Below are 11439 nucleotides of genomic sequence, written 5' to 3' on the forward strand. Positions count from 1 at the left end.
ACAGTGATGGAACAAATATGCATCAAATCAGTAGGGTGTGGAGGATTAAACATACCAGCCAGCTTCATCTAACAGACATTGATGTAACATTCCCCCCACGGCAGAAGAATGTACACTTTTTCACACACACACAGAACATTTGACAAGATATACCCTACGCTGAGCCATAAAACAAGCCTAAAAAATATGAAAGGGTCTAAATTACCCACAGTAGGTTCTCTGACCACAGTGGAGTTAAATTAGAACTTAATAACAGAAAGCATGCCTGGAAAACCCCAGTTACTTGGAAACTAAATATGCTTCTTAAATGCCCACGGATAAAAGAAGAAATTAAAAGGGGAATTTAGAAAATATTGTGATGTGAATGAAGACAAAAACACAATTTATCATTATTTGTGGATGCTGCTGAAGCGCAAGAAGGAATTTATGGAACTAAGCGTGTATGTTAGGAAAGAAAAAAGGCTGCAAAGCAATGACCGCTATTTCTATCTTCAAAAATTAGAAAAAGCAATTTTAACACAAGCATGATCAAGGATGATGGAAATAAGAACGGAAATCTATGACACAGGAAACAGAAACACAAACCAAAAGCAAGTTCTTTGAGAAAAATCAATAAAATTAATACACCTCTAGTCAGGTCAGGCTGATCAGGAAAAAGAGAGACACAAAATTATCAGTATCAAAAATGATAGAGGCAGCATCACTACAGAGTCAAGAGAGGATAAAAAGTAAATAATGAATGATGCTGTGCCAATAAATTTAACAACTTAGATGAAATGGACAAGTTCCTCGTAAGACCCAAACTTCCAAACTCACTCAAGAAGAAAGGGATGACCTGGATAGGCCTGTATCTATTAAAGTAATAGAATGTTTAGTTTAAAATCTTCCCACAAAGAAAAAACCTTGGTCGGGTGCGGTGGCTCACGCCTGTAATCCCAGCACTTTGGGAGGCCAAGGCAGGTGGATCACGAGGTCAGGAGTTCAAGGCCAGCCTGGCCAAGATGGTGAAACCCCATCTTTACTAAAAACACAAAAATTAGCTGGGTGTGGTGGTGTGTGCCTGTAATCCCAGCTACTCAGGAGGCTAAGACAGGAGAATCGCTTGAACCCGGGAGGTGGAGGTTGCAGTGAGCTGAGATTGCGCCACTGTACTCCAGCCTGGGTGACAGAGCGAGACTCCATCTCAAAAAAAAAAAAAAAAAAAAGAGGAAAAGAAAAGAAGATACCTCTACACCCAGAGGGTTTCTACACACACCCTCCCACAGCGATGAAAGAGGAGACTCTACTTCCCAGCTGATCTTCTGAGGCTGGCATTATCCGATACCAAACCCAGAAAAAGACATTAGGAGATTTAAAAAAATGGCCAATATGCCTCATGGCTATAGACGCTAACAACATTCTTAACAAAATGTTAGGAAATGGAGCAAAACAATATGTTATGAGGATTTATATTATGTCCAAGTGGGTTTTAACCCAGGAATACAAGGGTAATTTAATATTTGAAAAATCAGCCAATGTAATTCACCATATTCATAAGCTAAAAAATAAAGACTCTCTGATGATTGCAGTAGATGCAGAAAAGCATTTGACAAAACCCAACATCCATTCCGAATACAAACTCTCAGAAAATGAGGAGGGGAAGGCAGCTTCCTCCAGCTGGCAAAGGACATCTGCAGAACACCTGCCCCTGAGCGTCGCAGGTTGGCAGGAGGCTGAGGCCATCCCCCAAGGCCAGCAGCCAGGCAGGGCCGCTCGCTGCAGTGTCAGCACCATGCTGGAGATCCTGGCCGGAGTCGAGAGGCAGGAGGAAAACAGGAAAAGCCTCTCGGTGGCCTTTCTCTGCAGGTGGTCTCATCATCTATGTAGAAAATGTCATCTAATCTACAGAAAAAGCTACTCTAACTAGTGAGTGATTTTGGCAAGGTTGAAGGATATAAAAGTCAAGGTACAAAAACCAATTGCATTTCTATATATCTAACTATCAGAAATTAAAACTTAAAACACTACCATTGACAATAGCTTCCAAACCAGGAAATGATTAGGGATAAATTTGACAAAAGGTGCAAGACTTTGTACGCTCATCCTATAAAACATTGCTGAGAGAGATTAAAGAACTAAACAAATGGAGAGAAACATCACGCTCTTAGATGAGAAGGCCCAATATTGCCAAGGTGTCAGCTTGCCCTAAAGTGATCTATAGATTCCACACAATTCTAGTCAAGATCTCCACAGGCTTTTTTTTTTTTTTTTTTTTTTGTAGAAATTAACAAGCTTATTCTAAAAGTTATATAAAACGTAAGGGACCCCTATAATAGCCAAAACAGGAGGGCACACGCCACCTGATGTCAGGACCCTGTCACACGGGTGCAGTGTTGACACAGTGGAGCGCAGGCATGACGGTAGCCGTGTAGACCCGTGGGACCGGGCGGGGAACCAGAAGCGTGCCACAGGTGCACAGCTGGGTGGTGGCTGGCAAAGGGACGAGGACGCTGAGCGGAGGAAGGTGCGGCACCTCCACGAGTGGCTGCAGTTCCTGGACGTCCAAGTGCAGAACAAAACACAACAAAAATGAGGCCGCACACCACACAGGAAAATCAGCTCGAAATGGATCCGAGACCAAAGACCCTCACATTTCTAGCAGAAAACACTGACGAAAATCTTTATGACCGTCAGCAAATTTAAGAATTTCCACTCTTTGAAAGATATTGTTAAGAAAACGAGAAGTTATGCCAAGACTGGAAGAATCTGATAATAGTAACAAATTTAGACTGTATAAAGAATTCTCAAAACTGAATAATAAGAAAGAAACAACCCTATAAAAGATTTGAGGCCGGGCGCAGTGGCTCACGCCTGTAATCCCAGCACTTTGGGAGACTGCGGCGGGTGGATCACGAGGTCAGGAGATCGAGACCATCCTGGCTATCATGGTGAAACCCCGTCTCTACTAAAAATACAAAAAATTAGCCGGGTGTGGTGGCAGGCGCCTGTGGTCCCAGCTACTCAGAGAGGCTGAGGCAGGAGAATGGCGTGAACCCGGGAGGCGGAGCTTGCAGTGAGCCGAGATCGCGCCACTGCACTCCAGCCTGGGCGACAGCAAGACTCCGTCTCAAAACAAAAGGAAGTCAGAGCAAGGAGGCAGAATGATCCCAAGGTGAGCAGAGGAGCACATGCAGAAAGTGCCCAAGAAGATGCCAAGGAAACAGATGCCACAGAGAAGAGCAACCGAGAACGCCAGAAGCGGAAAGGGACAGCGCTAACGATGCACCAGCGGCGGCGATAGAGAACACGGAAGTCCCCGAGCAACTTTGAATCAACATAGCAAAACCCCTGGGCAGCAAGGACCAAACACTAGGAGAAAACACTCTCAGATGCCAGGAAGAAAGCAAACCTGAATAGTCTCATAACCAGTAAAAAAGGACATTGATGGATTGAAGTCTTCCCACAAAAATATATCCGTTTTTCCATGTTTTCACGGAATCCTGCCAGACTGTCAAGAAACAGATCATGTCAGTGTTAGATAAATCTCCTCAGTAATAGAAAAGTAGACAGCTCCTCCCATCCTTCCCTAGGCCAGCCTAACTGCTCCCAGACTGCTCCAGAACAGCACAACAAATACATAAAAAGATAAGCTATCATCACTCAGTTCAGCCTTTTCTCTTCCCTTCCCACTTCCTGACAGGGTCTCGCTCTGTCACCCAGGCTGGAGTGCAGTGGCACAATCACAGCTCACTGCAGCCTCCACCTCCTGGGCTCAAGCAACCCTCCCACCTCGGCCTCCCAAAACACTGGGATTACAGGCGTGAGCCACTGTGCCCGGCCCCAGTTTAACCTTAAAACGCTACAGATGTCCTAGAGGAACAGTGAGTGGTGTGAGCGTTTCAGTCAGCGCAGGGTAAAAGCATTTGATAAAATGCACACATTTACTTCGTGAGCCAGGAACCAAACTCAATGCCACATCCTGATAAAGAAATCCATCAAAAGCTAGAGACAGCCTCCTTCTTAACGGGGATCCCTCAGAAGCAGCCTCTTTGAAGGGCGTCAGGCAGTGGGCCCCATCCATGAGTCCATTCAGCTGTCTGCTGGCGGCCCCAGCATAGGCACACAGAAAGGAAAGAAAAGTCGGGGGCAGAAACAGGAGGGAAGTGTCCATCTTTCCCAGGCACATGACTGTCTACTCAGAGCCTGCAAAAGAAAGTGTCCATGTCAAAAAGGGCAGGTAGTAAATCCCTTTACAGAAGGCCCTGGAACCAGCAAGGGGCCCGGGCACGGCAGGCACACTGGTGAGTACCCAGTGGGGTGTGTGAATGGTCAGCCAGGTGGGCCTTGGAGCCTTTGGAGAGTGGTTCTTTCTTGAGGACTTTCCCCAACCCTATGAACCTTTGCATTTCAGAAGTTATTGCCATGTCAACTTTATAAAAATTAAAACCGCTTGTTCTCACAACTTGTTTTTTTTTCATTGAAGTGAAATTTGCATAACATGAGATTAACCGACAGTGTGGCCGGAGGGCTGCCTTGAGCTGCTGCCAAACATCCCTGCCTCTTTCTTGTCTTCAACAGAAGGTGGCGTGAAAAAGGAGGGGAGAAGCAGAGACCCCAAAAAGAGAAGCCTAGCAAAGAAGGGCAAGAAGGTGGGTGGGGGCCTGTGGTGGGGGATCGGGCTGGTGGGCACAGCGGGAGGTCACGCTCCTGGCCCCTGCACCTGCTGACCCTGGTCTGTGGTTGCAGGGCAGTGTCCCCCGGACCATCCCCCCTGACTGCGTCATAGTCGACTCAGACAACTTCAAGTGTATCCTTTGATGGGCCCCGGGGGGGCCCCAGACCCCGCCCTGTGCTCCCGTTTCTCCTTGACCGGGACCCAGTCATCGTGGACCCATACGAGGAGGCTCAGGGCCCAGGTGGGTGCTGCACAGGGCTCCCCGTTCAGGCACACGCCAGCCTCAGGCCTCCTGCCGTCCTGCAGTTGTGGGCAGCAGCTGGTGCCCCACTCCTCGAGGCTCCAAAATCTGCATATGTGCTTGCCCCGTTTTGGCTTTAAATATTTTAATTTGTTGAGGTTTTCTCTCTGGCTAGCCTGGTTCTACCATCACCCTACCAGGGCATGGCAGGGCACTGACATATGCGCCTGCATTCACTGTGACCCCTCCCCAGGGACCCCGGCCCTACACACCTGTGTCTGATGAAACACCGTGGTGTGTATCCACCCCGTTCTCCTTGCAGAAATGCTGACTCCTGTCTCCATCACCCAAGACATTTTGGAAAGATTCCAAGACACGTTCACGTCGCGATGGGTGGGACATCTGGGAAGCAAGCACTTTCCCAGGTTCGTATCTGGGCTCCCAGGAGCCGTTTGCAGTGTGGCAGGTCTTGGGGGTCCTGCGGGGCGCCACTGCCCCCCACCCCCGGCTCCCTAGGTCTGCCATGCAAGTCCTGCCACGTACAGCATGCGATGCTGAGACAGACCCAGCTCCTTGAATCCTCAGAGACTGGGCGAGGGGCACTGTTATCCCGCCTTACAGATGGCGACTTGGGGCCCCCAGAGTCACCGATAGCGCAGGGTCCAGCAGCAGGGGCTGCCTCTTCACCACCAGCACTGCAGCCCCCTCCAGAGACCACCTGCAGACTCTGCCCCCCAGATGCCCTCGGGGTTCCGTGGTCCAGAGGTGTCCAGAAGCAGCCAGCAGGGAACCAGAGCAACCAGGGAGAGAGCGCCACGGGTGGGAAGGGTCGTTCTATGTCACAAGCTCCATGCCAGGGGCGGGGCTGCAGGGGCAGGTGTGTGCAGGGGCAGGTGTGTGCAGAGGGTGGCGCTGCAGGGGCAGGTGTGTGCAGAGGGTGGCACTGCAAGGGCAGGGCTGGGGTCCTGTATGGAAGGAGGGAACCCTGGTCTGGTGACTGTCTCCCATGCCTGGAGTACTGGGGGTGCCTTGACCTCCATGTGCTGGGCCATTGGGAAAGCCCCTCCTAGCGTTTCCCGCAGCCAGCCCCGCCCGAGTAGGGGGTGTTCATTCCAGCGTAGAAGTCCATGCTCACCGGGGGTCCCCTTGACTAGGCTCCGTTGTGATCCCTGTGATCAGAGCACAAAGGAGGGAGGCCTGGGCATTAGGAACATGAAAGAAAGTTCAGTTTAACGCACAAATGGGACAGGCGTGGACCACGCAGGATGTGGCGTGCTTTAAGAACGCACAGTGGGGTCTGGTGCAGGTGCATGGGCACCGTTGGCCGGCACTGTCCTCTCTCTGCAGCCAGGCCCAGTGGGAGCAGGCCCTGGGCAGCTGCAGCGGCTTCTTCTTCTATGGAATGGAGAGCTTCCTGTCCCATGTATTAGTGGAGAGATTGGTCGCCATGAACTTGCAGGGTGAGAGGTCCTCTCGGCACCCCCTCCCCCGCGGGCAAAGGACAAATCCACCTGAGGGCAGAGCAGGGCCACTGTCGCCTGCTGGTGCTGCCCCCACCCCCTGTGACCGCAGCCCCCTCCTGCCCCCACCCTCTGTGACCGCAGCCCCCTCCTGCCCCCACCCCCTGTGGCCGCAGCCCCCTCCTGCCCCCACCCCTTGTGACCGCAGCCCCCTCCTGCCCCCACCCTCTGTGACCGCAGCCCCCTCCTGCCCCCATCCTCTGTGACCGCAGCCCCCTCCTGCCCCCACCCCTTGTGACCGCAGCCCCCTCCTGCCCCCACCCCTTGTGACCGCAGCCCCCTCCTGCCCCCACCCTCTGTGACCGCAGCTCCCTCCTGCCCCCACCCTCTGTGACCGCAGCCCCCTCCTGCCCGCCACCCCCTGTAACCGCAGCCCCCTCCTGCCCCCCACCCTCTGTGACCGCAGCCCCCTCCTGTCTGCAGGTGGACGACCTCTGGCCACCCTGCACCCCCTGCCTGGCCCACAGAGACATGGCAGCCACAGGGGCTTCTGGCCCTCCCGCCCTTCATTTCTGAGTGCCCCCACTCTGCCCAGCCCAGCTTTTCAGACCTGGCAGGCCAGGAGTCAGGAAGGCTGGGGTGGGCAATTCAGGACCGCGCTGGTCACGGCCCCTCCCTCAGGGCCCCTCTAGTCTAATCATGGGCACTTGGGACCTCGCCTTCCCCTTCGCTGTCCACCAGCCGTGGAGGGGCTGCCAGGTGTGGTCCGCCGTGCCCGGCACAGTGACACCCCAGCCAGCTCCAGCACAGGGGGGGGCTTTTGGCAGGAGGTGGGGATGGCAGGGCAGGCTGGGGGCGTGGTGTGAGCACAGCACATACATAGGGGCACATCACCCCGTCATCACACGCCACGGCCCAAGGGTAGCGCTGACGGAGACAGCAGGCACAGCCACTCAGACACTGCAGAGCGAGCAGTCAGGAGGCAGGTGTGGCTCAGCCCTGTGCCAAGGCCACCCCTCTGACTCAACTCCTGTGGCTGCAGCCCCACCAGGACGCCCCCTGCGCAGGGCCAGCCTACTTGCCGTGACCTTCTCTGATGGGGCTGCTGATGGCCCCACTGTGTGGGGTTGACGGGAGCCTTTCAGGGACCCGGGAAGCGCTGTGCCCCCCATGAGGGGCGTGGGCCCTGTTGATGGAGCGGAGCAGGTGTGTGGACACTTGTCCCGTGGCACCTGGCACCCAGGGCCTGCACTTGGGTGGGGCCAAGCAGGACCCCCACTCTGCTCTGAAGCCTGGGCCTTGGCCATCAGAGGTGCCGGAAGCCCATCCCAGGTGGAGTTAGAAATGGGCCTCTTTGAAAGTTTAATTCCAACTGAGGCAGTAAGTAAAGAAGAATACCCCTCGCCAGGGCTCCCCCAACTCCGCAGCAGCCTCGGCCTCACGCAGCTGGACAGCCTGTCTGTGGGAACGGCCAGGTTGCGAGTGGAAGTGGGCAGCCATCCCCCGGCATTCATGGGGCTCGCAGCAGGCACACCCAGGGTTGCACTGGCTCCTGGTCCCTGCTTCCGTGGAGGCCCCAGGCCAGCAGCCTCTCCCTCTGTCCTTGGGGAGGGCTCCATCTCATACACCTCATTCATGTGGGGTGCCAGGGCGTCCAGGCATGGTGGGGGCGCCAAGATGCCCTCCAGGGCAGAGGAAGCTGGGGGAGCCCAGGTGGGCTTCCCACCACTTCCTGTTGCCCGGCACAGTCGCCTGGAGGAGGCTGTGAAGGGTCTGGGCTCCTGAGGCTGACGAGGTCCACTGTGGCCAGGGGGGTCCCTGGAAAGACCCTGACGGTCATGAGGTTGGAGCCTGGAGCTGAGGGGCCAGCGTGCCATGCCCTGCCACGCCCTGGGGGCACAGGCCCCCCCGCACCCACACCCCACCCCCACTCCCCGTGTCGGGCCAAGGCTGCTGAGCTGCCCTTCCCGTCCCGGCAGAGTGCCAGGTGGCAGTCCTGCTGGACCTGGCACGGTCCTACCAGAGCTTGAAGCGGCACATGGAGAGCGTGGAGCACAGGAGGTGCCTGGCTGCCCGGAGCGGGTGGGTGGGGGTGCTGAGGATGGAGAGGTCAGACGGGCGTGGGACCCACGAGGGAGCAGGGACCTGGGGTCAGGTTTCAAGAACGGTGAGAGCTGTCGGGGCGCACATGCGTTCCAGCAGTTGGCAAGGTGTGGCTGTGCATGGGGAGGGGGCGGCTCAGCTGGGCCCCTGGCACCAGCCCACGGGAGCCGGGTCCCCACAGCGCCTCACAGCTGTCCCTGGAGGAGCCCGTCGAGGCAGCCATCCTGCTCAGCCTGGTGGGCGTCAAGAGCATCCTGGCAAACCAGTGGCCGACACTGCTGCAGGACAACGCACTGCGGGCCAGCGTCTTATGGGAAAGTGCGTGGGCCCCTGGCATCCCTTCAGCAAGGCTGCCAGAGTGTCCATGCCCGCCTGAGGGGACGCTTCTCCCCTAGATCTGTTGGCCGTTGGGAAGCCGGTTGGAGAAACGGTGCGTCTCCTTCAGAAGATGAGTGGCGACGAGGCAGTGAACCAAGGTAAGGGAGGGGCGGCCTGCACCCCGCGGCCTTCAGCACCCTCTGCAGCTGCTGCCTGTGGGGCACGTGCACCCCAGATCCCTGCAGGGACAGGTGTCTCCACTTCTCCGTGGGGAACTGGGACTCCAGACATTAACTAGGAGCCGGAAAGAGGGAGGGCTTGTTCTTGCCTGGAAGCTACCTGCGTCTCTGTACCGCCCCAGCCCCCCACCGTGGCACGACCCTCGGCAGTGATGGCCCACAGTGCCACGTGGCTCCAGAACCTAGAGGGAAAGCATCACGGTTCCTCATTGACAGCTCCAGTCACACAATCCCCACAAGCCCAGGGGCTGTCTGGGAACCAGTGGGAAATCCAGGTGGCAGCTGTGCCTGGCCCTCTCCCCAAGCAAGGACTCCTAGGGGGCCGACAGCCTGCACCACAGTGCCCCACGGCCCCTGGATCTGACCAGGCGTCCCGGCCCAGGAAGAGGAATGCGTGGGTTGAGGGGTGTGTCCCATTGGCATCCTGGAGAGCAGCCTGCCTGTCACATCGCACCCAGCGCCCGCCCCTCTTTCGGCCTCACAGGGGAAAAGTCGGGAAGGGGCATGGGACATGGTCTGTTCTCAAACACGGACAGGCGGAACCCCACCCAGCTGTCCTTCAGAGTCAGCAAAACCCTCCTGCCACGGTGAGGCGGGAGGATCCACAAAGGAGCTTCCTGGGACCCTGAGTTGAGGCACTCAGCAGTGCACGGAACGGGTGGTCTGCCCTGACTAAGAAGACTTCCCCCAGAGGCCTTCAGTATCCACTGGTCACCAGGAGCTTATTGTGTAAAGAGCACGTGGTCCACGGTCTGGGGATTCCGGGCCCAAGGATCCCTGCTTGTTGGGAGAGAGAGGGAGCGAGGGGCAGGAAGAAGGCGAACGGAAGCCACACTCACTCATCCCCGCAAATGCAGAGCAGGGCGCAGACATGGATGCTGCCATGGTGTGGCCGGTGTGGGGCCCACATGACGCTCTGCAGGGGAATCGGGGAAGGGCAGAGCCAGGCCGGCTGTTCCGCTGCTGCTGCTCAGCGATGACCTTCAAGTTCTGGTCCCTGCAATGGAGGCATGAGCCCGGGTGACTCACACTGTTCAAAAGGGGCAGAGGCCGCTGCTTCCTGCAAGGCAGCCCTGCTAAGGCTGCAGCCACACCCTAGACAGGCGCCCCCCAGCAGAGCAGCTCCCCTGGCCGAGGGGTAGAGGGGGACGGTGGGCTTCGGATCAGGGGGTCCAGTCCTGGTGCCGTCACCCGGCTGTGTGGGCCTGGACACGTCAGTGCGGCAGGGGTGCGGGTGGTGGGGGCGCCCTGGGAGGCCTGGCGAATGGCAGTGTGTTCCCCACAGCGCCCTCAGTCAGAGCAGCCGCCACTTCCCGCCCCTGTGCCCTGGCCCTCGCCGGGCTGGACGTCCTGCGGGGACTTGGGGTTCATAGCTCCCGCCCCTTTCTCCACAGACGAGGCTTCTCAGACCTTGAAGGACAAGCTACTACTGCTCCAAAGCTCCGAGCTCCTTCCCACCACGCTCAACTTGGTCCTGTATGGGCTGCCGCACCAAGCCATCAGGTAGTGCAGGCCTGGACCTGCCTCCCGTCAGCTGCTGCGGCCCCAGCACTTGCCTCTGCCCTTGGCTCTGCCCCTCTGCCAACCCATCCCCACCTCCCGGCTCCCATCCCCAGCTCCCAGCTCTCTCTCCCCTTTCTGGGCCTCTCCCCAGCCCTTGGTGCAGCCTCAGCCAGAGACCCTCCCCCAGTGACTTCCCGCCGGGCAGCCGCCTGGACCTGGAGCTCTGCCTGCCTGTGTGCGCCATGGGGTCTGCGTGGGGCTGGAGCCGCGTCTCTTCCTGGGGCCAGGACAAGGGCGGCCTCCCCTGTCAGCAGGCTCCCACAGCAGGCGGGCTTGTTTCTGCTGGTGGCAAAACTGCCTTTCCCTGGGGAGAGGCACCCCCGGCAGGGCCTCCAGGTGCGCGGCGCACGGCTCAGAGCCCCAGCAGACAGAGCTTCTCAGCGCCACACCAGGCACTGGTGCTGAGTTGCTTAGACCAGAAGCACTGTTCGGACCGTGAGGCTGTTTTTGATTTGAGTGTTCTGGTAAACAGCAGAAGCCAGTCTCTGTGTGTGGATTCTGTGACTCGAGGCTCTGGGTGGGGGGCTTCTGGGATGCTGGCCCGCAAGAAATGCGCCCCCTGAACCCAGCAGCTTTCCACCGTGGGGATGGGGGTGGGGCTCACACTGGTGCAGGCCACATCCCCTGCACACGTGCAGGGCCCCTCAGAAGGAACCTTCCAGAATGAGGAGGCTCATGGGCGGCGGAGTCTGTGCCTCAAGCACCACGTGGAGCTTCTCGTGAAGTGATGCTTTTCTTCCGTGAACACTCCTGGTGGGCTGCTGCATCCAGGCGCCCCTGGGGGAAGAGACGTGCCTTCCAGATGGCCTTTCTGAACTTCTGGATGTTTCTCTCCCAACTCGGCCAGATGGGTGGGGGCTG

The 11439-nt window shown here is 56.9% G+C and overlaps 1 protein-coding gene across 1 annotated transcript in view; it reads left to right on the forward strand.

Moving 5' to 3' along the window:
• Window positions 1–11061, forward strand: part of CFAP46 (cilia and flagella associated protein 46) — a 114598-nt gene extending 103537 nt beyond the window's left edge. Inside the window, 11 exon segments of the mRNA XM_055245020.2 lie at window positions 4558–4628; window positions 4726–4786; window positions 4860–4895; window positions 5218–5320; window positions 6243–6355; window positions 8335–8416; window positions 8854–8934; window positions 10410–10771; window positions 10774–10824; window positions 10960–11000; window positions 11002–11061. Of these exon segments, the coding sequence (XP_055100995.2) occupies window positions 4558–4628; window positions 4726–4786; window positions 4860–4895; window positions 5218–5320; window positions 6243–6355; window positions 8335–8416; window positions 8854–8934; window positions 10410–10771; window positions 10774–10824; window positions 10960–11000; window positions 11002–11034 (1034 nt within the window). The 3' untranslated portion in view covers window positions 11035–11061.
• Window positions 11062–11439: the final 378 nt, after the last annotated feature.

This window comes from Symphalangus syndactylus, chromosome 2, assembly GCF_028878055.3.
Source record: "Symphalangus syndactylus isolate Jambi chromosome 2, NHGRI_mSymSyn1-v2.1_pri, whole genome shotgun sequence".
Classification (NCBI taxonomy): Eukaryota; Metazoa; Chordata; class Mammalia; order Primates; family Hylobatidae; genus Symphalangus; species Symphalangus syndactylus.